The sequence below is a fragment of the Armigeres subalbatus genome, chromosome 2 (genome assembly GCF_024139115.2).
Source record: "Armigeres subalbatus isolate Guangzhou_Male chromosome 2, GZ_Asu_2, whole genome shotgun sequence".
In the NCBI taxonomy this organism is placed as follows: Eukaryota; Metazoa; Arthropoda; class Insecta; order Diptera; family Culicidae; genus Armigeres; species Armigeres subalbatus.
In genome coordinates, this window is record NC_085140.1 from 145,860,343 (window position 1) to 145,886,689 (window position 26,347).

At 40.6% G+C, this 26,347-nt stretch overlaps 4 protein-coding genes across 6 annotated transcripts in view; 2 read left to right on the forward strand and 2 right to left on the reverse strand.

The window, feature by feature from the left end:
• Positions 1–10,177: 10,177 nt before the first annotated feature.
• Positions 10,178–12,287, forward strand: LOC134215244 (26S proteasome non-ATPase regulatory subunit 4). The gene is made up of 2 exons (XM_062694463.1): positions 10,178–10,616; positions 11,348–12,287. The coding sequence occupies exons 1-2, from the start codon at positions 10,313–10,315 to the stop codon at positions 12,181–12,183; spliced, it is 1,140 nt and encodes a 379-aa protein (XP_062550447.1). The 5' UTR covers positions 10,178–10,312; the 3' UTR covers positions 12,184–12,287.
• Positions 12,288–20,265: 7,978 nt separating this feature from the next.
• LOC134210971 (microspherule protein 1) lies at positions 20,266–22,168 on the reverse strand. The gene is made up of 3 exons (XM_062687434.1): positions 21,965–22,168; positions 20,550–21,882; positions 20,266–20,488 (listed from the first exon to the last, which is right to left on the reverse strand). Exons 1-3 carry the CDS (start codon positions 22,054–22,056, stop codon positions 20,396–20,398), a joined length of 1,518 nt encoding a protein of 505 aa, XP_062543418.1. The 5' UTR covers positions 22,057–22,168; the 3' UTR covers positions 20,266–20,395.
• A 398-nt stretch (positions 22,169–22,566) lies between these two features.
• LOC134210972 (probable trafficking protein particle complex subunit 13 homolog) lies at positions 22,567–24,629 on the forward strand. Its single transcript, XM_062687435.1, has 4 exons — positions 22,567–22,724; positions 22,773–23,160; positions 23,370–23,811; positions 24,125–24,629. The coding sequence occupies exons 1-4, from the start codon at positions 22,688–22,690 to the stop codon at positions 24,530–24,532; spliced, it is 1,275 nt and encodes a 424-aa protein (XP_062543419.1). The 5' UTR covers positions 22,567–22,687; the 3' UTR covers positions 24,533–24,629.
• Positions 24,538–26,347, reverse strand: part of LOC134210974 (RING-box protein 2-like) — a 126,530-nt gene continuing 124,720 nt past the window's right edge. For 2 of the 3 annotated variants that reach the window (XM_062687438.1, XM_062687437.1), the window contains exon 2: positions 24,538–24,839. In XM_062687438.1, coding sequence (XP_062543422.1) covers positions 24,658–24,839 — 182 coding nt within the window. In that variant the 3' untranslated portion in view covers positions 24,538–24,657. The remainder of the gene's footprint in view (positions 24,840–26,347) is intronic. The other variant, XR_009978899.1, reaches the window with a different exon arrangement.

Below are 26,347 nucleotides of genomic sequence, written 5' to 3' on the forward strand. Positions count from 1 at the left end.
ACTTCTTTTATTTCTTTATTGAGGCTTCGCCGCCATGAGCCTCTGGGTCTGCCTCTGCTGCGATGTCCCGCTGGGTTCCAGTCTAATGCTTGTTTACAGATTTCGTTTCCGTCCCTACGTAGGGTGTGGCCGACCCAGCCCCACTTCCGATCTTGAAATTCTGTTGCTATCGGCCTCTGGTGACAACGATGATGGAGCTCGTTGTTTGAGATCCAGTTGTGAGGCCACCAGGCCCGAATGATATACCGCAGGTATCTGTTAATGAACACCAACACCTGCAGCCGTTGAGTGTTCTCCACTGATACACACCATGTTTCGCTAGCGTATAAAAGCACAGATTTCACGTTAGAGTTGAAAATTCGTTTTTGGTGCGTTCACTTATCTGCCTGTTTTTCCAGATATTTCTCAAACTCGCAAAGGCAGCCCTTGCTTTCTTGATACGTGCGCCTATGTCAATCTGGCTACCGCCGTCTGACGCTATTTGGCTACCAAGATATTGGAAGCTTTCAACATTCTCCACTGGTTGCCCGGCTACTGTGAAACTGGAGGGAGTCACCGTGTTTACGATTTGGTTTTGTTGACGTTGATGACTAAACCTGCCGAAGAGGAACGCTCGGCAAGGTCGTTGAGCTTACTCTGCTTATCAGAGCGCCGTTGCGCGAGGAGTGCAACGTCATCAGCCAATTCGAAGTCGTTTAGGTGCTCCATGGTTATAGGCTGCCATAACAGCCCGCGTTTTGGTTCACGGTCAATCGCATCTACCAGAATCTCGTCGATTACGATGAGGAACAGTAACGGTGATACAATACATCCTTGCCTCACACCAGCTACGACCCGGATAGGGTCGGACAGGACCCAATTGTGCAGCACTCTACACGAAAAGGCCTCGTACTGTGCTTCGATGAGGCCGATGATTTTCTCAGGAACACCCTTGCATCTTCCCCCTTGAAGAACGTTTTGAAACGCAACACAAGTGGCAATCTCGTGGCAGTCAAGATTTTATACATATGGATTTTATTTTCCATATGGAATTGAAACCAGAGTGAGGAGGATCGTTGTTTATGTCTATGGTGGTGCCCGGATAAAAATTTACAGTAACTTGTATGACATAACCCATTGAAATACAATAGATTGTGTGGCAAACAATACAAACTATTGTATGCTTATTGTAAAATGTTCTCGGTTGTAAAATATCTTTATTGTACGTACATTAAAATAACAATATATTTAAATGTTTCCGATATATTCTATTATATTTTTATTGTTCGCTTATGTTTAGTATTAGCATTCAAGAACTAAACATATTTTAAAAGTATTCGGTTTGGATGATCTGGAAATCCGTCTAATGTTATTGAATTAATATAATTTTGGAATATTTCATGGATTTATTATATTGATGAAATAACAATTGAAAACAATAAAATTACAATAGCTTTGTTTGTTAAATAAATAAAAAAGTTATTCCGATTCTCAAGTATATATTTTCATATTGCAGGTCTTGTTGCAGGTCTAGAAATGTTTTGCAATAAAAATTTGATTTCAAAAAAATGAAAGGGAACAAAAACTTTTGCTTATCATTTTACTCGGAGAATGGCTGGATTCATTTGAGCGTGTACAGTTTGTTTATAATTAGGGAAGATCCATTAATTACGTAACGGAAAAATTGAACTTTTTCAACCCCCCCTCCCCCCTATGTCACACTTTTTGTATGAAGCTTCTGAAAATTTTGTATGGATCGTCACACTTTACTCAACCCCCCCTCCCCCCTCTAAGCGTTACGTAATTTGTGGACGTTTCCTTAGTGAAGAGATGAAAATAATGAAACTGTATGGTGCAGGTCTTTTTCATTGCAGTTTCTGCTGCTGGGAAAGCGGTAAATCACTATGGCTTCTGTACCGCGGTGAGTATCTAAAGTGTTGAAGCGTTAGAGCATCATTACTGGGCGCGAGTATTTTGATCACCCTCACTGTACTGTCATTTTAGTTTAGTCACTCTTTTTCGCATCGGTCACTATTTTCGGTATTTTCGGTTATCATTTTGGTGACTGCATTCCGTATCGGTGACGTTCGACGTTTGATAGTTTATCAAATAGTAGCGCTGTTATTTGGTCAATTTGGTCACCTGTCAGCTGCGCTACTGTTTTAGCAGCGCGTTTAGTAGCGACCGGTAAAGTGTCAAGTAATGATACTGCGCTGACAAACGGTTTATACTCACCACCGGTAATCGTAATCTTATATTGCGCATAAGCCCCAAAATTTTATTCCCACCTTTGGGTTTCCGCGCCGAGCACTCAGCGCCGGACTCGGCGACAAGGAGATAGTGGTCAAGTTGGTACTCCTGATTTTTTGACAACTGATGTTGATTGGTTGTGTGAGTGCACCGGTGTCAAAAAATAGAGCTTTTAGCTGAAAATTTAATTGTCAAATACACATTTTGACAGCAATATAGATGTATGAGTGAATAAAATGTGCAAATGCTCTATCGCGGAAGCAGTCGCTGAAGACAAGTATCAATGGTTTCAGTGACGAAACGAAAAGTTTCAATGCAAAAAGCAATACTACAAAAGTTCAATGTACATAATGAACGCAGTGGTTCATCCCGAACAAAAAATAAATGAAAATTTTATCATCATAATACCTTATGACATGAAGCTTATGATAAATAAAATACTGCTGCTTGCTGGTCACTGATTGAAGATCGTTCAGTGGCTACCATTGGCCAATCTCACCAACGGGATATAATAAGAACTGATGCAGGTATTTTTTTCTTTTCTTCTCGACGTTCTCTTTTATAATTTACATTTTCCACAGGTTTATATCTATATGTATTGTCTATTCGGAACAAAGTTAGTACGCTTTTTAAACCGATGTTGAATTTTTCTCCAGATACAGGCAACCAACTTAACTTTGGAAGTAGTGCGCTGGATTCGTCTTAAGATATGCTAACAACCGGAGGAAAATAAAAAAAATTGTAAAACAATTAATTGTATTGTATTTTTATTGTAATATTGGAGTATAATGTATTCTAAATCCTGTTGTATTTCTATTGTAAAACAATAGAAACAGTAATTGAAAACATTTAAAACACAATGTTTTCTATTGTTTTGTCGCTCGAAATCATCCCATTGAAGAACCGTAAAATCAATTGTTTTGCTCCGAATTTTGTATGGAAAATTTTCGATTTTTTTATTGTAAAGATACATAACAACCCCCCTTTTTAATTGTAAAAGTCCCATTTACCATTCATTTTATCGTGGAAAACCATTATTTCTCATGTGATTTTATTGTCAAAATTCCATTATATTCAATGGTAAAACTTATGTTTTAAATGGTGTTGTAACAATAAAATTTATGATATTTTAATGATATTTTTTATCCGGGTGGTGACTATTCGCGAAGTCGAAGCTGCCGTGCATACACACAACCATGAGTGACATCACTGAAATTTAGCATGGCGAAGTATAGGAAATTATACTTCCAACAAAATTGTAGAACTTTTTAATTAAAATTTAATTAACTTTTGGTAGTAGAAATTTGATAATCTACTAAAGAAGTACATTTACATGAAAAAAAATATTTTCAAGTTTATATGTTTTGTTACCGGCGGGTAACATTGCGTGTATTAAAAATCATGATTTCGGGAATTCAGGGAAAAAAATGTTAAGTTAACTATTGCGAAACGGTCAATTTAAAAAAATGCGCGTGGGCAGTCGATGAAAGCGCCAGGCGCACCAGCTAGCTACACTGAGGATAATATGCATATTGGTAATATGTGCCCTGCACATAATTTATGACCAGTTGGTTTTGCATTTATAAAATATGTGCAAGCTGCATAGATAATTATAAAAGATATTTTAGTTACTAGATAAAGATTGTCGCTGTCGTCGCTGTCCGGAACATCTTTTGCTGGCGAGAATAGGGGAGCTAAATGTCAAAGAAGGAAAATCCATACGATTTGACAGGTATGTACCACACATGTTTCGGACAGCAGAACAAAGGGAACCGAAGCGACAATCTTTATCTAGTAACTAAAATATCTTTTATAATTATCGATTCAATAATTGTGAATTTCATGTGCGAAACTGATAATTTTATCATTAGGTATACACATATAATTTATAATGGTTCAATAGTGGATATGTTCATTAGCTTCGCACATATTTAATAATATTGATATTTTTTGTGTGAAAGAAAGAAATACATATAGAATATTGACATCTTTATTCATGGTAAATTATTACGGAACCGTAAAGAAAATATAAGTACAATGTACATGAAAAATGATATGCCTTGGTTTCTCCACGTTATAAAAAAACAAAAGATAATTAAACACCTCAAACACAGTCCGCTTTGCTTCAATTGAACGAATCGGGAACTGTCGGTGGCTCGGTGGTGTAGATTCCCACAATTGATCCAACCATCTCCGGGACGATGACCATGTTCCGCAATTGAGTCTTGACGATGGATGGTTTCTCATTCGGTGGGGCGTTCTACCTGGCATTTCATAGATTATTGACTACGGCCATCCTATATACGGATACCACAATTTAGTCGGTGGTCGGGGCCGCTGTGCATCAAGAGATTCTGCTTTATGTCCAGCAACTGATCCAGATCCACCCCGCGGGAAATGAATTTCTAAAACTCACACTTTTTAACTCCCTCGACTTCGGTCGTATCGGACATGGTCCTCACACAAGATGTGGAAATCAAACAGGTGTGGTAGCCTCCTGAAACCAAGCCTGAAACCGAAAAATCACTTTGTTTTGACAATGCACATCATTATAATTTACTTAAACTCACCTTTACTTTTATTAACGATCCGAATATTGCAGGAAAAAGTTAGGCAGATGATTTTTTTTACCAATCACTTATATTTCCAGTTCCCTATACGTTTCTGTCTCGGCTTCTGTTTTGTTTGAGTTTGCCGCCAGTTTTTTTTTAATCAATAGAGTGTTATAAATTATATGTGCGTATGAAAAAGATATTTTAGTTACTAGATAAAGATTGTCGCTGTCGTCGCTGTCCGGAACATCTTTTGCTGGCGAGGATAGGGGAGCTAAATGTCAAAGAAGGAAAATCCATACGATTTGACAGGTATGTACCACACATGTTTCAGACAGCAGAACAAAGGGAACCGAAGCGACAATCTTTATCTAGTAACTAAAATATCTTTTGCGTATGATCATAGTTTCATTTTATGTGAAACTGCACATACAATTTATTTTGATTGACTATGTTTTCAATAGGGTTAAAAATGTATTTCATAATGCGCACATAGAAGTAAAAATCAGCTCGATTATCGAGTTCTATGTGGGTCTCGCACATACATTATATCATCAGAATAATTTGAGTGTAGGTTGAGCAGCAAAATTGGATTGCTGAGTGGGCGAGAGATCGGCAGATCGAAAACGGAATGGGAAAAGAGATCTTGGCGTTGGGCTTTAAGGCAGGAAGCGAGTGGATGGGGAGTAGAGCTTAGACAGCCAAGCTAGTAACAACGGTGAAAACGCCAATAAAACGGTGAACAATTAAGTGGTGGAATTCAATGGGATTGTACAAACTCGTCTTATGACAAGTGAAAACATTCCACTAAAAAGCTCAAAATATATACATTGTTAATACTACTATGGATCGGAAACGGGCATGGTAAAATCACAGAGTAACAGACGTCTCACTTAGAACAAAATGCAATCAAAATCATCGTCACAAAAACATTTTCGCCCAATGCTAAAACCACGGTGTGTGGCCAAGCGGCAACCAGATGGCGGTAGTGCGCAAACGTCAAACACAAGCAAAATCGATGGAAGCGCCATCGGTGGCCGATTGACCACCTACAAAGAATTAAATAAACCGTTAAAAAAGTGAACGATGGAACATGTGTTGAGTGAGACGTCTGTTTCTCTGTGCTTTTTATATTCGTGGGGCAATTCATAATTATTTCGTGATACATAATTAATTCCTGATCTATAAAGGTGTTGGAGACTATAACCAACAAAATTGCTGGAGCAATAAAAAAAAATTATGCAGTTGTTTTAAAGTTGTGCGGAAACGAACACAAACAAATTCATATAAAATCGACCATATTGCATATTTGTTACAGATTTTATATGTACTAGTTGTTTTTCTAAATGTAAATAAATTTCGATATGTGTAGTTATTTAATTGCTGCATGTGTGGTATTGATGGCACAATCATATCGCAGCCGATTATTCAGAGATTCCGAGCAAGGTCGAAAATAAATCCATTAAATTTTCATAAACTTATCGTTTTGACATTATTTTCATATATTTTTCCCCAGTGTTCGATGGTTATGACCTGGCTGAACAATGGTTGAAATAAAAATCTTCTACAGTTATTAACAAACTGTAGTTTGACAGATTGACTTGTTGAATAAGAGTCCAATCATGATTCATATTCAGCCATACGATTATTTATGTTTGCGTCGAGAAGGCCATAACTTACAAATCAAGGATGGCGCGGATGACAACGTTACCGGCGGATGATCAAATGTCAGCAGTTCAAGACCCGATTTAGGAAAATTTTAAAATGATTATATTATGCATCTCGAGATAAAATAGAATACTGCGGCTTCCTACTGGTTGCTTCTCAGGTAACCGCAACGGTCACTAAACACAACAGAGGCACTGAAAATCTCACCCACCGTATGTACTGTGCCATGTTAAACACTCTCCATGTACATCGAACACTGCTGTCATTTCGCGAAAAGCACGCGTGGTTTTGTTTTGAGCGGGAAAATTCAGCCTATCTTTTAACACGGCGGCTATCTTGACGTTTACCTTCGCAGTCGAGCCTGCGAGTGTAAGACCGCCGCAGCTCTCTAGAAAAAGATAAGCGCGACAATATGGAAAATTTCATCAACATACGTTCAATAAAGATCTTGATGATATACTTAATACGTTATTATTTTCGAAATATTTACATGTAGCTGAATTAAGGCTAAGTAAAATGCTTATTAAAGATTTAACAAATCAGGTAATAAAGTTGTTTTCCAAAATAAGATGTTGTAGCTGTATAACTTCTCCAAAATTGTGTGAACAAAGCCTGAACAGAAGTTGCGATAAGAAATAATACAGACATTATTCAACACAGTGCTGAATTGAATCATCACACTGATGTTAGTTAAACCATTGACGAATGTATTGTATTCGTCAATGGTTAAACTAGTGAATGTTTGTTGGGTATTGCCAAAGGTGGGAAAACCACCGGGGGAGCTGACGGGATATATTGTTATAATTTGGAAACAAAATGTGAAAATACTTAAGCCCCAAACGCAATACAACGGAACGGCGACGGAAACGGAAAATTTGACAGTTAACCCATATATTTTCTGTCAAAATAGCCGTTTCCGTCGCCGTTATATTGCGTTTGGGGCTTTAAGATTTAGTTTTGAGTTTTTTGTGACAAATGTTTTTCTATTACATTTCGACCGACGGATTGGTAAGAAATCATTTAGAAACTATTTGTTATGGGATTCCATGAGATTTAACATCTGTTTAAAGCGGGAATGTAAGCAAATCATAGTAAAGTCATGTGGAGTCTCGCGCATTTTGGCTCCCTCGTGTATCGTGAAAACAGAAATGTGATGAGCGGGAAATGTTTGACAATAACTAACTGTAACTGCAAAATAATTTTGCTTATGGGATTGATTTCAAAACATCCCAACACTCGCTTGACAACAAAAGCAGCACCCAGCTGTATATAAGTGAAGCAAGTACCCGTAAATAGGTAAATCAATCTAATCGTGTATTATATTCCATATACGCAAAAAAAATGTTGCGGTCGAAACTACCATTCCGAGGGTTAATTTAAGAATACGCACCGACGATTTTCAGCAGACAACAAACCCGTTTGATTTTACCATGCGTGCAGTAAAAATCAACTGTGGTCCTGGTGGAATGTTGTTGCATGAACTGAATCAGTGGTGAATTTGTCCGAATGCGTGGTTAATTTAACTGAAAATTTGTGGTTGTTTTAAAAACATGGCGTAGTCTATTATAAATTCAGTAGAAAACCGAATTATAGCCGCTATCGAAATTGGATTTATCTCACAATCCATACGTTAAACCTAATTTCGGAAGTGGTGCGCTGTATACTGCCGTCCCAAGCATATCTGTCCCATGTCGATTTTTATCATTTTTGAGTTTTATGCACCAAACGTTCTAAATTAATGTATATTTTATTGTGAACAAATAAATACATATAGTTTGTTAGAAAACTTAGCGAAAAAATATCGGGTCATTTTGTCCCATTGTAGAATTTCCAAGCATAACTGTCCCATTGAAAAAAATTTCATATAACATGTATTAAATTACTTCGAAGAGGCCCATTTTCATTATCAAATCATTCAGAGAAAGAATATGGGTTGTGGTATAGTTTCAATGGGAAAAAGGTTAATCCACCTAACATCGTTGATGCCTTTCTTGTGCATTATGAAAATTGAAAAGTAATAATTGAAGCATATTAAGATGATTTATATTAAAATTTGAGTGAGAATAGTCTCTCATTTTATTCGCATTCTTTGTATTCATTTAGACTTTTCTTCTTTTCTTGTTGGCATTACCATTTTTGCATTCGTATATGATGAGGCTAACACGATAATACTTTTATGCCTAATTGCACCCGAAAATTCCTTTGACCGTGAGTCCAACCAAGCCACCTAAGCATCATCGCTTTGTAGTCGTGCTTCTAATCGCATGGCTATAAGGTAGGCCCAATTAATTTACATATATACAAAATTTTCCAATAGCTTCGAAAGTGACTAATCGATTTTCAATAGCAAACAATGGGGCCGAATTTCCCGTCGAGTACAACTTATTACGAATAAATGGTCCTTAACATGTGTTTACAAATGTTCACACACGCACCACACACAGGTGGAAGTTTCCACTCGACACATCAGATGCTAATCTGAAATAAATTTCATAGGAATCATCAAACACCTTCGCAGTATTGCGGTATTGAGTTACCACGGAACCTGATTTTGATGCTTCAAAATTCATCTGCGCTGAAACATAATTCACCTGAACCAGTGGCGTTGCCAGAAAATGAGGGGGGGGGGGTAGTTTTCCGAACTTTTTTTCTACGAAAAAAAAAATCTTCTAAAAATTTTGTCTCTGAGGGGGGGGGGGGTTCATGTCCAAAACCACCCCCATGGCTACGCCACTGACCAGAATTTATTTCAGGATTAAATTATGTATAGGAACCAATTCTCACTGTCCTTATACTTATGTAAGATATAATATCTCTGGGGTTTTCAGACACACTCGTCCCCATGTCAGCTTTTTAATACATATTTTTTTCTATGGAGCGTAAGCCCCCTCCCCCAAAAGCTTACGTTATTAGTGTACGGCCCTTTACTACAATACGCTTTGAAAAATTTAATGCATTTAATTTGAAACAGGTTGTTATCCAGACCCAACAAAACTTTTGCTAAGCGCAAAGTAATCTGATGATACTTTAGCACTGGGACAAATATGCTTGGAATTATCAATTTTGTCTTCAATTTCGCAGCATAAATGTCCCACTGAATAAATTCCACTAAAAAACAGTGTTTATCTTTTGAAACATACTAAGTCATTAGAAATACACTATTTTCATCGATATACGTTTATTAATCAAAATTTCATGGGGCAATTTAGCTACAAACTAAAAAATATCTTTCCAACTTCAATCGCATTTTTCTCAGTTGCATATTTTTTGACATGGGACAGATATGCTTGACACGGCAGTATAGCACATCACCAAATGAAAACAGCGCACCACTTCCGAAGTTAGGTTTAACGTATGGATTGTGAGAAAAATCCAACTTTGTTAGCGGCTATAACTCGGCTTTGCACTGAATTGATAATACAAAATAGTAACCGTTACCGTGGAATTTTTTTCTGTGTATGGTTCATGTGACAACATACCGCATGGGCCACAGTTGATTTTTACTGCTCGCATGGTAAAATCAAACGGGTTTGTTATCTGCTGAAAATCGTCGGTGCATACTTTTAAAAATAACCCTCGGAATGGTATACTATAGATTCGACTGCAATATTTTTTTGTGTGTGGATTCTACTTCCAAAATTCTGAAGGGTTTTATGGTATAGTCTTTTTCAAACAGCAGCAGGATCAACAAAGGAAGTGAACACGGGAAGCAATTTTTTCTTTCATTTCTCACTTTCTCATATGTCAAACTGTCATTACAAAGCATTTTGTGACTGCAACAAAATCTTAAAATTCAGCTTATTTTGCAAGAAAAACTAGATTTAAAGTTGATTGTGGTTGGTTAAAATAAGTAATTTGTAAAAATGGTTCTTGAAAGTACGATGCTATGCTTCGATAATAGCGATTTTCAGCGAAATGGTGATTATTTCCCAACCCGTCTGAACGCCCAGAAGGATGGCGTAAATCTGGTGTGTTTGTCGAAGGTTCGCTCGAATCCGGAAAATAACGTCGGCCTTATGACACTATCTAATACGACCGAAGTGCTGGCCACGTTAACGAGTGATGTGGGCCGAATTTTGTCCAAGTTACATCTGGTCAATCCGGCTGGAAATATTAATTTGCTTACCGGATTGAGGATTGCGCATCTGGTGTTGAAACATCGTCAGGGTAAGATTAATAGAATAATGATTCACTTAAAATTCAACAAAACTACTACATAATTTATTATTAACTTAGTAAAACAATAGCATGGGTTTTTAGGTTCATGTTTATAAATATATCCGAGGAATACAATAAGCATGGCATCGTTGATCAATACAATTACAAATTACCTCACAAAATAATTTTGTCTTTCACATTCGATGTGTTATTTTTTTCATTTCATGATTCCGTCTAGACTATCTTCATATTATACCGTACTTTGTTGCTTTGAAATAGGTATAAAAAAGTTTGCGTTTATGGTGTATTTTTCTTTTTATTTGTGCCTTATGCTTTCTTTGTTTTCTTTGTTGGGAGCCTTGATAATCATCGTAATATAATCAGTAGAAATTGAATAGTACATGCCTACACAAAGTGTTTTATTTTCATACAACGTATCATTCTAAAAATATAGTATTTTTTTCTAAATTCGCTCTAAAACCAATGTTAGCAATATTATTTTGTCAAGACTTCATCATCGCTCTTTGCGCTCATTAGATAATTTACTATGTAGCTATCACAAATATCTCGGTAAAGAAGCCTTTTTATACGGGTTTGTCGAAGCGTCGCAGCATACCGGAAATATCCGTCGTTTCTCTATTAGTTAGAACACGTAGTAAAGTTTATATTAGAATTTTAGTAATTTTTTAAGTTATTTTCAAATGAGATAACCAATTTCATTTTCAATTTTCAATTTCTAGGAAAGAATCATAAGATGCGAATTGTGGTTTTTGTGGGATCACCAGTTAATCACGATGAAGCCGATTTGGTTAAGCTCGCAAAGAAATTGAAGAAGGAAAAGGTGAACGTAGATATTGTCAGTTTCGGAGATCATCAAAAGAACAATGATGTATTCACCTCGTTTATCAATGTTCTGAATGGAAAGGACGGAACCGGATCGCACTTAGTTTCCGTTCCTCGTGGATCTGCTCTATCGGAGGCGCTTATTTCTTCACCAATTATTCAAGGTGAAGATGGCACCGGAGGAGCAGGTCTCGGTGGTGCTGGTTTCGAATTCGGAGTTGACCCGAATGAAGATCCTGAATTGGCACTTGCCTTGCGCGTTTCCATGGAAGAGCAGCGTCAACGTCAAGAAGAAGAACAGCGCCGTGCGCAAGGTAGTTCCGAAGCAGGTGCCCAAGAAGGAACATCTTCCGGGGGAGCGGTATTGGCTAGCCAGCCCAACTCGGAGGAAGCTCTATTGGAAAGAGCTCTTGCCTTGTCGACGGATGATGCAATGCCAGATTTCGCCAACATGACCGAAGAGGAGCAAATTGCTTTTGCCATGCAGATGTCGATGCAGGATGCACAACAAGAAACTCCCATTTCTCAGCCAGCCAAGCGCCAGAAGAAGGACGAAACACCGATGGAGGTCGACGAAGACATCAACGAAGTTATTGCCGATCCGGAATTCTTGCAAAGTGTTTTGGAAAATCTACCAGGTGTCGATCCACATTCAGAAGCCATCCGCGATGCGGTCGGCTCGTTGAATAAAGATAAGAAGCAGTCGGATAAGGATGGCGAGGACAAGAAGTAGATTCTCTGATCCTAAATTTATATTTGCTTAAGATTCAATTAATAACATTTTCTGCTGAATAAATACGACATGTATCGATAAATATAATTTGTAAAAAGAAGAAAGCCTATCTTAAATGACTTATTAGGAATGCTTCCAAAACAAAATACATTTTTTTCATTTTGATGTCGTAAACGAGAAGGTATATCAGATCAGATCAGTGTTGGTTAAATAATTCTTCCCAATCATCGAGTTCCCAAATATCATTTCGTTTTAAAAAGCATTTATCATCTTTTCTGGCGCAATTTATTGTTTAGAGCAGCGGTTCTCAACCTGGGGTACATGTACCCCTGGGGGTACCTTTGCTGGCCCTGGGGGGTACCTCGGATAAAAATGGATAATGGCGGACGTATTACAATTCTAATCGGAGCTTATTGATAAAGTATTAATAATTGTGATTTTTTATTTCAAAACTTTGTCTCCTCAACTAGAACAGAATAGGAAGGGCTGCGGAACAATAGATCAAATGGATAAATGTTGAACGAGAAAATTGAAAAAATATTTAATGTAATCTATCTGATCTAAACAAAATGTTGAATAATATGTTAGAAACATGCTTTTGAACTAAAATCTAGAATCTAAAGGTTTGGAAGCCTCCATTTGAGAGGCATGTAGGCTTTTTTTCAGAAAAGTTCAGTTGCTTTGTTGCAAGAGGTTTTGAAGCATCTTTCTACGCTTAAAGCCGTCTTCAGAGCAGCACGAATGCCTCCTTTCAAGATGTTCAGAAGCCTTCTTTCGAAAGGATCGAATGCTTCCTTTCAAGAGATCTGTGTATCCTTGCAAGAGGCCCGGATGCCTCGTTTTAAGAGAGTCAGAAGCCTCCTTTCAAGAGGCTCGGAAGCCTCCTTCCAAGAGGCTCGGAAGCCTCCTTTCAAGAGGCTCGGAAGCCTCCTTTCAAGAGGCTCGGAAGCCTCCTTTCAAGAGGCTCGGAAGCCTCCTTTCAAGAGGCTCGAAAGCCTCCTTTCAAGAGGCTCGGAAGCCTCCTTTCAAGAGGCTCCGAAGCCTCGTTTCAAGAGGCTCGGAAGCTTCCTTTCAAGAGGCTCGGAAGCCTCCTTTCAAGAGACTCGGAAGCCTCCCTTCAAGAGGCTCGGAAGCCTCCTTTCAAGAGGCTCGGAAGCCTCCTTTCAAGAGGCTCGGAAGCCTCCTTTCAAGAGGCTCAGAAGCCTCCTTTCAAGAGGCTCAGAAGCCTCCTTTCAAAAGTCTTGGAAGCATCCTTTCGAGAGGCCCAGAAGCCTGCTTTCAAGAGGCCTGGAAGCCTCCTTTCAAGAGGCTCAGGAAGCCTCCTTTCAAGAGGCCTGAAGCCTCCTTTCAAGAGGCTCGGAAGCCTCCTTTCAAGAGGCTCGGAAGCCTCCTTTCAAGAGGCTCGGAAGCCTCCTTTCAAGAGGCTCGAAAGCCTTCTTTCAAGAGGCTCGGAAGCCTCCTTTCAAGAGGCTCGGAAGCCTCCTCTCAAGAGGCTCAAAAGCTTCCTTTCAATAAGCCCGGATGCCTGCTTTCAAGAGGCCCGGAAGCCTGCTTTCAAGAAGCCCGGAAGCCTACTTCCAGGAGGCTCGGAAGCCTCCTTTTAATAGGACAGAAAGCCTTTTTTCAAAAAGCTAGGAAGGGTCCTTTTAAGAGTCTCAAAAGGCTACTTTCAAGTGAATCGGAAGCCTCCCTTCAAGAAGCTCGACTTCTTTCAAGTTCCAGGTTGAAAGCATACTTTCAAGAGAGGCACCCTTTATAGATGCAAAGGAAACCTTCGTTTAGGTAGCTCAAAAGCCACCGTTTAAGTTGCTCGAAAGCCTCTCTACAAGAGGCTCAGAAGTCTTTTATCAAAAGGTGCAGAAGCATATTTTCAAGAGATTCAGAAGCTTCTTTTAAGATGCTCAGAAGCCTCCTTTTAAGAGGAACAGAAGCCTTCTTTCAAAATACTAGGAAACGCATTTCATAAGGCTCGAAAGCCTTCCGAAAGAACCTCGGAAGCCTCCCTGCAAAAAGCTCGGAATTCTTCTTTAAATAGGCTTAGAAGCATACTTTCAAGATGCAAAGGAACTCCTTTTAAGGGACTAAAAAGCCGCCATTTAAGAGACTCGAAAGCCTCTCTACAAGAGGCTAAGAAGCCTCTTATCAAGAGCTGCGGAAGCCTACTTTCAAGAGATTCAGAAACTCCTTTCAAGGGGCTCGGAAGCCTCCCTTGAAAGAGCTCGGAATTATTCTTTCAAGAGACTTGAAGCCTACTTTCAAGAGGGGGTACCTCAATTAATGCAAAAGTTTGAAGGGGTACCTCTCAAGAAAAAGGTTGAGAACCGCCGGTTTAGAGATACATACTTATCTAATGTATTCATATCCGATACAATGAATAACACAAGCAAATACGATCAGTCACATGAGTTTTGAGAATTCATTTTTTTTTTTCAATACTGGCCGTTACAAATATTTCAATACCAACATTTGAAAAAAGCGTAACAGCCAAAAATTTATTTATTTTGATTCTTCGTCTGCTATATATGCAGACGAATAAACAGCAGGAATAATTCTTGGCTGTTTCACAATGTTGGTCTAGTTTCTAAACCAAATGACAATTTTTCCATTCGTATATCATGAGGCTAACACGATGATACTTTCATGCCCAGGGAAATCAACTTGTATATTGAACAGCAATCGTTTGAATATTTTACTGAAAATCAACAAATCAACAAACCGATCACATCTGCATCAGCCGAAAATCTCGCAGAAAATGGCTACAAAACCTTAATGTTTGATATAAACCCGGAGGCCCGGAGACCCATAGTGTTATATACCGACGAATTGAGGTGATGTGTGTGTGTTTTTTTTCTTACTAAGCAATGGAGGGGGAATCTGCTCAACAGACATCCTGGGTTGTCCAGGAAGTGCGGGGTTAGGGACCACCTCCAACAGCAAACGAGGGAGGCAGAACTACATCCCCGACCCGTTTCCATTACCGCCAAGCCTATAGTCCCTTCGGTACAACCAGAAAGTAATGCTTCAAAGGGGGATCAGTGCACAACGCACCCTCGAGGTTAGTTGCGTGTCCTTGCAGCACCGAACATCGTGATTCGCTTTTTTAGAAGACCACCATGGTATCGTGCCAGCGCATTGCCGGCTTTCCAGGTGGCCTTACCACGCCCTATGTCCTCGGAAGGTGGGAAGGGTCGACTTCGCGCCTGTTTCCCTCTGCACGATTTGTATCAAGAATGATGATGCCGCGTGCACCCCAAATTGACCTCTCTGCCTATTCGCCAACACACAGAGGGACTTGCCGACGCGGTGCCTACGCCTGCCCCAGCCTTGACGAGGACCCCTTTCCGTCCTCGGGCTCGGAACCCGCCCGGTTGACCGACGCCGCGAAAGCGGCGATACCATGTTGTTCTTCGCGCGGCCACTTGTTCGATAAAAGGATCGAGTTCGACCACAGAGCATGACCACCGGTATGACCCATGAAGCCGACTCCGATCCCTTAGACCACCTCTTATTTGCGCCTGAACTAGCCATCCTTGAGTCCACGCGCCACCTTCTGTGTAGCTCCGAGACGATTTGGGTGATAGCCGATAAAACGGCGTTTCAGCCAACTTCATCTTTACACATCCTCCGAACTAGGTTGTCCGGGGTAGTGTCCAGACCACATGTGGCAAGCATGTGGTCACGCATTGCGCGAAAACGTGGGCACACGAACAACACGTGTTCCGCCGTTTTCTCTAAACCTGCGCACACCAAACACTCGGGCGAGGCCGAGCAAGCCAGCTGCGTTACCTGCACTGTGATTTTGCAGCACGCTTAAACGCCGGGCACATCGAACCCCCCCATGAGGTGCTTGCTGTTCATAGCTTTGCTGGAACAAATCAAACAATTGGGAGGGTTAGTGCAGCATTGTGCCTTATGTCCCTCCAATCCGCAGCGTCGGCAGAGATTGCTTCTGTAAGGGCCTTTGCAGTCCCATTGCTTGTGCCCCGGTTCCAGGCACTTGAAGCAAACTTCGGGTTGCTCGTATATGCTCACAGGGCACACCAACCATCCCACCTTGACGCTCCCTAACTTGACTACCTTGGAGGCGTCCGCTGCAGATAGCCGAACCAATGCTACCTGCGTCCCTGCCGGACCTTTCCGTAGCCGAACGGCAGCGGTGGGCGTCTCCACTTCACACTGTCGCCGCAGTGCCGTGACGAGCTCTTCGACTTCGGTGATCTCGTCCAGGTCTTTAACCCTTAGATTCACCTCCGTCGTGGGTGCCCTCACCTTGACCGTCTCGCCTAGGACTTCCTCCCCCAACTTCTTGTAGGCGGCGCTCTTTTGCGAGACGCCCCGCTTTAGCTCGAGGATCATCTCGCCCATCCGGGTACGTCTTATTCGACGTACGTCGGCGCCGAGTTCACCGAGCTTAACGTCACTCCTCATCGCCTTCAAGACGTCCGAGTACTTAGCCTCGTCCGTTTTGATGACTAGGGCATCGCCCCTGGAGCGATTGGCGCCTACCCTAGACTTCTTGCTACCCTCATTTGCCTGGGCCTTCTTTTCGGCCCTTGACGTCTTCGGTTTCCTCTTGTTCTTGACCAGGGTCCAGGAGGCGTCATCCCCCTCTATTTCCCTGGTCTGGTGCGGCTGAGAATTTTCAGCTTGCCGTAACCCCTTGCCACCGTCTTTCCTGAGTGGACGGACCTTTCCAGGTCCTTCCTCCCCCGGTTTTGGAGGTACCTGACCGGGGTTCAGCTTCCCAGCCCCACTACTCTTGTTCGGGGTAGTAACCCTCCGCGTTTTGGAGCGGCCCCCAGGGAGCTCATCCCCTGGAGACGGTCTCCCCCGTTTTTGTGTCTGCTCCGTTGGAGCAGTCACCCCCGACGTACCCGCAAATACTTGAGCCTCAGTCTGGGTAGACTCTGGCACCACCGTCTTCGCTGGCACGCCTTCGTTCGATTCGACCTTGTCCGAGTCCGCGAATCTTTGGGCCTCAGTCTGGGTAGACCTCGACTCCACCGATTTCACGGGTTTACACTTGGCCGTCCCGACCGCCCTCGCGGCCCCCAGGGAGCTCATCCCCTGGAGACTGTCTCCCCCGTTTTTGTGTCTGCTCCGTTGGAGCAGTCACCCCCGACGTACCCGCAAATACTTGAGCCTCAGTCTGGGTAGACTCTGGCACCACCGTCTTCGCTGGCACGCCTTCGTTCGATTCGACCTTGTCCGAGTCCGCGAATCCTTGGGCCTCAGTCTGGGTAGACCTCGACTCCACCGATTTCACGGGTTTACACTTGGCCGTCCCGACCGCCCTCTCCAGCTTGGCGTCCAGCATCGAATATCGAAGTTTCTGCAAGCTCCTCTTGAGGTCCTTACTGATATTATGCTTCGATGACGCAAAGTCGATGATGGCGTCCAGCTGTTCCGTCGCCACCTCGAAGGCCGAAAGCCCATCGCGTTTACGGTTCGCCCTCACAAGCCATGGGCCACTACCGGCGTAGCCGGGAAGAAGGTTATGTGACCCACGCTAGCGCTGCGCACCGAGCTGCCGACTATTGCCTCTGGCCTCTTAGGCGGAGACCTGAACAACCCACCTCTTGCGAAGGGGTTGTCGCCTACACTACTACCACTAATTTAATAATTGACTTGGTTTTCCATTTTGGTCCCACGAGTTGCTCGGGAAAAGAGGTCCACCACGCCAGAGCCCAGCATGACGCGGTAAGGGACAATTACTGTGGAGGGTGCTCAGGTACCCCACAGGCTCCGTTAAAGGCCTAGCTTATTATTTCACCCCCCTGGCCATACATCCCCTCGGCACGGGTCGCTTGACGCCTTGGGATTAGGGGTTAGGGACGATGGTCCCGGTCTAACTCGCAGTGGCCATGGGGAGGGGTCGTCAAGCCCTTGGTGTGTGTGTGTGTGTGTGTGTGTGCCCGCAAAATTTCTCACTCATTTTTCAAGCACTTATCCTTAATCGATTTGCTCGCATTCGACGCAGAATCCTGTCCCATTGTTTCCTATTGAAAATTGTCCACATCGGACTATGGGCTCAAAAGTTATGGCCAAAATACTATTTTTATAACTCACGAGAAAGGCTCCATCATCGTTAGGTGGATTAATCTGGGTTTTTATTATAAAATGACAGTGCAACAGCAGCGATTTATTTTTGTTCAGTTGTTCTGCAAGTTAGTGACATGTAAGTATTTTGTTAGTTTTATGTACTCTGCACATTAATCAAAATCCTTCTCAATTAGCTGAATCATGTTAAAACATTTATTCACTGGGATCATTACGAAACCAGCCTACCATGATATGTTGCAAATGCAATACAAACAAATGTAATAAAACATAAAATTCTTTGGTAATCCGCAATTTTGAATCTAACTGAGGAGGATACAAAGAACGCAACATGTATGTATATGAACCCTTTTAGAATAACGTTGAAGCTATCAATATGAAAATGTTACGTGACCGACAGATATATCTTTCAAGAATGAGCTGTCCATCTTTATAGATTTTATCAATAAAGATTACACAAAACTATTAACACATGTTACGGTTGGTTTTATTTTGTTCGAATAGTTGTAACTATTCGATCGAGTCTGTATCATTGACGAATGACGTATTCGTCAATGTCTGTATCGTTTGTGCTATATTGTGTCTGTTTTATTTGTTGATTCTGTGTGTGGACCCAAGAGAGAAGCCTGAAAATAGGCAATAAAATGTTTAGTTACAATTTGTCCCAAGTTTGTTCCAGACATAGACATCGAATCGCTTATGCCAAATGGCATTAATTGATTCGAGGTGCCCAAATAGGATAAGAATCCTACACAAAAGGCTCAGCTATGAATACAGCAAACTAATTACTGTAGACAAAAAGCGTAATACGCAATAAAAATATATTTGCGGGATTTTGCTGATGGACCAAAATCTCATATGAAACCTCGTCAATTCTCGTAGTGGGCACCACCGAGCCGTCTCTCTACGGCACCAAGAGAGAAAGTGCATAATTTTAATTTCTTATTTGTCTCATGTTGCTTGAGTATCTTTATGTTTGTATAAAATAATTGTAACGTGGGGCTTGTTACACACAAACTGAAGGTTGTATAGAAAATCTTGGCACATTTTTGTTTGATTTCCTGTTCAGGGTTGCCCGACTAGTAGCTTGAACAGCGACAAAGTAACAAACGGAAAATGTGTTTATTTTTTGGTTTGTTAGAATTTTGTACCATGAAAGTAAATTGAATGCTTATTGTAAAATGATGCTTATTTTTATACTATTTTCTCGCAAGAATCCAGCATATTTCTATGCTACATAATTACTCAATCCCGTGTAAGAAACGCATCGAAACCGAAGACAGTGTAAGGCATACTACTATGGGATGGACAATTAGTGGAATATTCCAATATTGACTAATATTCGAAGTAGTAGAGAGTTAGTTAAAATAAAACGAATACATATTGCTTTTCCTGAGAGTATTATTGAGGTTTCTAAACACTGCCTTGTCTAATCGTCTTATAAGATTAATGGAACATCACAATGCATTGTGAGTTTAATTTGACGCAGAACATGTTGGGTCGAGAAATGCGTTCGAATGTTTTAGTGCTCAGCTTGAAAGAGAAAGTTTCCTTATAATGCTCAGCTGTTTATAGGTAGGGGTCAAAGATACTCACAAAAGTCATTTGGCGCGAAAACATTCGATCCTTAGCAATGTGGCTCATAAAGCGAAAAAATTTACGCATCATACTCATAATATTTTCCTTATATTTTATTAGGGTACGTTTATTCTTTATCAATAATGTGCCTTTCTTGTCATATATGCAAAGAGGAAGAGCAAATAAAGCCATCTTGCTTGATTCTTTGATATATTTTTGGCAACAATATTTTGTATGAATCATTTGATATGAAAATGCATCAAGTTTAGACCTGCGTCAAATATGGTGCTTCCACGGTACCATTTAGGCATCATCGCATTGGCTACTCTTTGGAAGCGGAAAAAAAATTCAGACCAAATCGAGATTTGAAAACCGCTAACTGCGTATCTTTAATCATGCTACTGAAGGCCCCAAAAGAATACCCACACAAAATAGTAGTAGTCGTATTTCCTATACAATATTTTTATTTCAGTAGGACCTATTATTATTATTATAGATTATTCACGATTGTTTATTTGTGAAAGAAATATTACTGTCAGCAACGCAATATTATATTTTTGAGAAGATTCCATTATTAGTTCAAAGGGATGTTCATCTTAGCACTTTCATGTCGAATTGCATTGATCAAATCGTAGTTCATCAGAAAGATGAACCGCAAGTTTGATATCTGTAATAGTAAGGGAAACATTTCAAGACACTCGTTAAGTTATACAAAAGAATCAATTTACCTCAATAACGCAATTATTATTCAACCTGGTCTTGTTACCGTATAACAGAGCAGTACCATCGATGTAGAGCGGTCGCTTCCCTTCGTTTGTTATGAAGAAATCCCCGTTGCTTCGAAGCTTGATTGTACCCTGCTTACGGGAAACTTTATATGCCGGTCCTTCTAATGAAAAGTCTACATCCACAACTGCATCTTTCGTAGATCGACCAAACACGATTTCCCGAGAACGCATTAAAAACCGCACTAACCTTCCTCGCAAAACCGCCAGAGTTTGATTGTCAAATTCTGGCGAGAATCCAATTCCAGTTAACGAATCGACGAGCACATTCCACCGGGACAGCTCGTTTTCTAAACTGCGTATCTCTTTCTTACTTTTACGATCAGCGAGAGCCAGCTCAATCTCCAAGGTATCATCTTTGTGATCCATCAGTTCAGAATCGTTTATAAGATCTTCTGCATCCGAAAAGGATAGAATATTGTCACTCTTTGGTAAGGATTGAACCGATTGATCCGGTAATAATGAGAATTGTTTCATCAGTTGCCAATGAGTGTACAGCGACTTAGCCGTGCGGGCTTGATACAACACGGTGGAGTTTTTGTCCAGCAGCTCTTGAAACGTTTCTTGCGTTGGGTTTGAGTTGGACTTGACTGTCCCAAGGAGTTCCTCTTCGGCGACCGAGAACAACGCCTTACTTTGAACACTTTCGACCACTTCCGGATGAAGATTTCGCATGGCTGTGACCGCAATCCTTGAAATGGGCTCTTCGTATAGCAGGGAGTACCAACGAGCTTGCATTTCCTGGATGGTGAATTTGCAGGAGAATTTAGTACCCCTGTGCACCATACGGAGGTCATTGGTTTGTAAAATTCCGGTAATCAGCGCAAGGTCATCTATCGGTTTCCATCGGCCAAGATCTTTGGTTGCCAGCGTCTGGCCGCTTCCCTTTTTCTTGTTCTTCTTACTGTTTTTCAAAGCCTTTTTCTTGTCGTTTACTGAAGCATTGGAGTTAAGCTGATGGAGCAAACTGGATGCTGGATTGGAAGTCACCGGCGGAGGAAGCGGCATTGCTTGCGGAGTAACAATCGTCAACGGTATCTGCGGCACGGGAACAACAACTGGCTGTTCTGTAACGATTGACGGTGATACGGAAATCAGTGGCGCTATTTGGGGCGCTCCAGAAACTCCTGGAACTGCCGGCAGGTTGCTGAACGAAAGTGACTGTGAAAGGGTCCGTGAGCGTCCAACGTTGCCTTTAATCTGCGCTTGGGGTAGCCCTAGACTGTATTCAACTATTTCGTCGTCGAACCGTTTGCGTTTGATCGATCGGGAGGAACTAAATACGGGACAGGTAAAACAAAAACAAATCAACCATAGAACGTTTACCTATTCCACCAAAACAAAACAAAAAATCTTACCTTCTTCGCTTTTGATCACTGCTGAGGTCCAAATTAGAACTTCCAGAATAATCCAAGTCGTGTTCACTTTTGAAAGTGGAATTAAAGTCCATGGCTACTACGATGGAAAACACGCAAAAGTTGTAAAATATTGCGATGTTCCGGTAAGCGTAAAAATGACGCCATTCGGAGCAATATCTTTTGGCCGTAACAGTTGATAATGCCTTAAGCTTTTAAGAATATAACAAGAACACTCTTCAAGGACAGTTCGGAACACGCATTCCAAAAATTGTAGATTATAAGAGATTATAAGAAGTTATAAGTTGCTAGCTTAAAAACATCTTCTCTAAGTTTTAAATAGTTATTTACTTTCAATGTTAGGCTAAGAAAATGCATGTTAAAATAAATTATGAAAAATACAAAACTCCATTTCCACATGTCACGCTAGTTTTTTGATTTTGACAGATTCGAGTTTATATAAATACGCGTGAAGTTAGCCTTTTCGACACGTGTGAAATGGAAAAGACTATGACGTTACCCTTCAGAAAATTATTTTAGCAGGAATTTTTCGACTTGTTTTTCATTCAGTGTTTGTTTGATAACATTTGTCTGTCATGTTGACAGCGACTCTTTTTCAATAAAATTTGTTAGAAAATAATTTTTATCTGAGAATTTTTATCTATCACGAATAGGTTGACTTTTTTTGTATATTTTTTACAAAAAAACGTAACATTTCCGTAAACAATGGCTGATCCTTCAGAACATTTGTTAGCTTTGAAAGGTAACTTGATTATTGTATCAAAAGATTTTTTCTAATATATCTTTTTAGTTATGCGCCTCACCCGTCCGACATTGATAAATTCCCAGATAGTCACGGCGGAGCCCAAAGATTTGCCTCAGAACACCTTCGACAGCATTCTGAAATCATCGGCAACCACCGTTCAGGATTGCGAAACTTTAGCCGCGGGTCAATTCATGCTCTTGCCGCAGAGTTTCGGAAACATTTACTTGGGGGAAACTTTCTCCAGCTACGTTTGTGTCCACAATTGTCGAGCTCATCCTGTGAGCAATGTTTCCGTGAAAGCCGACTTGCAGTCCAATAATACGAGGATAAATTTACCGATCCATGCGGATAAGCAGGGTCCAGTTTTGCTGCACCCAGACGAAACGTTAGATGACGTCATCCACCATGAAGTGAAGGAAATTGGAACGCATATGTAAGATTCCTTATGAATAATTACAAAAGTTGAAGACAATCAGTTTTTTAAAATATTATTCCTCATTTCATTAACGACTAGTCTCCGTACTTTCTTTTTTCTAAACAAAATAATTTATCAAATAAGGATTGAGGCTCGTTGTAAAAAAGGTTTAAGTTTAATGTTCTGGTAAAATCACTCAAACCTCTCAAAATTACGTATATTTACAGTTTGGTTTGCGAAGTGTCCTACATGACTCCAGCTGGACTGGAATCATCGTTCCGAAAGTTTTTCAAATTCCAAGTCGTAAAGCCCCTGGATGTAAAGACCAAATTCTACAATGCAGAAACCGACGAGGTTTACTTGGAAGCACAGATACAAAACATCACCGTCGGTCCCATCTGTTTGGAGAAGGTTGAACTGGAGAGCTCGGAGCACTACACCGTGGTGTCGTTGAATAATTTATCGTCGGGCGAATCTGTGTTTTCCCAGAGAACCATGCTTCAACCTATGAATAGTTGCCAGTTTTTGTATTGTATAAAACCCTTACCGGCTATAATGAATGATCCGATGGCGTTGAAAGCTGCAAACAATATCGGAAAGCTGGACATTGTATGGAGATCTAATTTGGGGGAACGTGGTCGATTGCAGACCAGTCAACTTCAGAGAAGCGTAAGTTTGAAATTAATAACTAGGGGGAATGACGGCTTTAGCAGTTATTGTTCTATTATTGGCAGGGGGTTTTTACGACTGACTAGGCTCAAATTTTGCCTAAACATTCTTTGCATATCAAAGAATATTGTGTCCGAATTTCATAAAATTTGGTCGACAACAACCCACTGCCAATAATAGAACAAACCCTGCCAAAGCCGTCTTTCCCCCTATTTATTTAATTTTATTATGCAATTAGACTATACTTACCCGAATTGTTATAAATGAGGAAGCATTAGATAATTAATTACTGTCTTCTTGTATCATCTTTTAGCCTATTGAGTATGGCGACCTCCGGCTGACGGTGATTGAAGCCAACAGTACCGTAAAGATAGGAGACGGGTTTGACTTCAAATGCCGCGTGACGAACACCAGCGAACGTTCGATGGATCTGGTGATGAACCTAAACACGAAAGCCAAAGTAGGTTGTGGTTACACAGGACAAACCGAGATTAGCCTGGGACCACTGGAGCCGGGGAAGTACAAAGAATTCAACCTTACGGTTTGTCCCGTTCGTCTGGGTTTGATTACCATCACAAACCTACAGCTTACGGATGTTTTCATGAAGCGGAAGTACGAATTTGATGACTTTGTGCAAGTATTCGTAGTAGACGAGGACTATAAGGAGGGTGATTTCCAACTAGACAAATATGTTAGATATAGCATTCCACAAGCTGTTTAAGGATGTTCTTTGATGAGTTAGTTTTATTTATTCGAGTTTCTAGTATAGCAACTAAAATATCATTCAAACAATAAAGACATTGTATGCCTCATGTAAATTATTTTTGTGACATTGAATCGGCGGATCTACTTTCCCATTCTCTGGATGGACCACTCCTGCTGGCACAAAGGACAGCGATTGTTTTGTTTGATCCACAGCGACATGCAGCAGTGGTGGAACGAGTGATTGCATTCACCCCAAACGACGACACAGTCCTGGCGCCCTAAGGTGTCCTTCTTGCTTTCCGCCTGGCAGCGAAGACACGCATCTGTTGAAGAAAATGAAAAGGAAGAACATTTTTTGAATTCACATCACCAAAGAAACAGGTTAGTCAGTCTAGTAGGGTCTCCAGTAGCCTTGCGAGCAAAGGCCAATCCGGAGATGGCGAATTCGATTCTCGGTCCGGTCTAGGATGTTTTCGGGTTGGAAACATTCTCGATACCTTGGACATAGTGTATCCATTGGATTGTATGTCATACCCCAGAAACCCATTGCCCAGAAAGTGATTCCCCAGAAATTAATTCCCCTGAATGCACTATTCCCTAGAAAACCATTCCCCAGAATACCACAATCCCCAGAAAGACATTCCCCAGAATGCCCCCATCCCCCGAAAGACATTCCCCAGCATACCATACCCCAGAATGCACCATTTCCTAGATTTAACTAAATACCACAAAAAAACTTCGTATTAATACTAAATATGAACGGGGCTACTCGTTTGGCATAAGTCCATTTGGTATAAGTGCGTTTGGAATTATGCCATTCGGCATAAGAACCATTTGACATAACGACCGTTTGACAAGAAAAATAGTCATAATGATTCTAGAGACATTTAGCATAACGACCATTTGGTATAATGACAATTTGGCATACAAATTGAAAAATTCATAAAAACTCTAGGCAAAAGCTAATACTGGGTAAATTTAAATTTAATTTTTTTAAATGAAGAAATGATTTGCTAATTTGCCTTATTTAAATTTAATTTTTTTAAATGAAGAAATGATTTGCTAATTTGCCTCCAGAAAAATTGTAATTTTAGAAAAAAAACTGTCCAAATGCGTACATACTTTGAATGGAAGAATGATCTACTCATTAGATTTCTTCCAACCAAATGCGTGCATGCTTTCTCGTTATAAGGAGCAATCGTGAGCTTTGAAAGATGGAATCATCAGGTCATTTATCTTATTCGGTTCGTACGCGTAGAAAAGAAATCATATACATTTCGACTTTTGCGATCTTCTAGTCTTCTGCCTTCTTTCGGAAGAAGGCGTACTTTTGAAGCGGTAATTTACTCTTTTGCCCTTTTCAGGGCAAATGCATGCTTTTAAAGAAGTCATCTACTCTTGCCTTTTTTAGGGCAAATGCATACTTTTAAAGAAGGGGTTATCTACTTCTTTGCATTATCCCGGGCAAATGCGTACTTAAAAAAATGAGTCATTTAGTCTTTTGCCTTTTTCCGGGCAAATGCATACTTTTGAAGAAGTAATTATCTACTCGTTTGCCTTTTTTTCGGGCAAACGCATACTTTTAAAGAAGGAGTCATCTACTCTTTGGCATTATCTCGGGCAAATGCATACTTTAAAAAATTAGGAATTTTTTTTTTAACTTTTCCGGGCAAATGCATACCTTTGAAGAAGTAGTTATCTACTCGTTTGACTTTTCTGGGCAAACGCATACTTTTAAAGGAGTCATCGACTTCTAAGAATGGAAATCATATATTCTTACGACCCATTGCATTTGATACTTTTTTCAACGAATATGCCAAATGTTCATTAT

What these genes read in the sequence shown, in the direction of transcription:
- LOC134215244 (XM_062694463.1), top strand. Translation starts at nt 10,313, where the DNA reads ATGGTTCTTGAAAGTACGATGCTATGCTTCGATAATAGCGATTTTCAG. An exon ending in GGTGTTGAAACATCGTCAGG is followed by an intron (nt 10,617 to 11,347) that starts GTAAGATTAATA and finishes TTCAATTTCTAG; the next exon opens with GAAAGAATCATAAGATGCGA.
- LOC134210972 (XM_062687435.1), top strand. Translation starts at nt 22,688, where the DNA reads ATGGCTGATCCTTCAGAACATTTGTTAGCTTTGAAAG. An exon ending in ACATTTGTTAGCTTTGAAAG is followed by an intron (nt 22,725 to 22,772) that starts GTAACTTGATTA and finishes ATATCTTTTTAG; the next exon opens with TTATGCGCCTCACCCGTCCG. An exon ending in AAGGAAATTGGAACGCATAT is followed by an intron (nt 23,161 to 23,369) that starts GTAAGATTCCTT and finishes GTATATTTACAG; the next exon opens with TTTGGTTTGCGAAGTGTCCT.
- LOC134210971 (XM_062687434.1), bottom strand. Translation starts at nt 22,056, where the DNA reads ATGGACTTTAATTCCACTTTCAAAAGTGAACACGACTTGGATTATTCT. An exon ending in AGTGATCAAAAGCGAAGAAG is followed by an intron (nt 21,883 to 21,964) that starts GTAAGATTTTTT and finishes TCCCGTATTTAG; the next exon opens with TTCCTCCCGATCGATCAAAC. An exon ending in ATAATAATTGCGTTATTGAG is followed by an intron (nt 20,489 to 20,549) that starts GTAAATTGATTC and finishes TTACTATTACAG; the next exon opens with ATATCAAACTTGCGGTTCAT.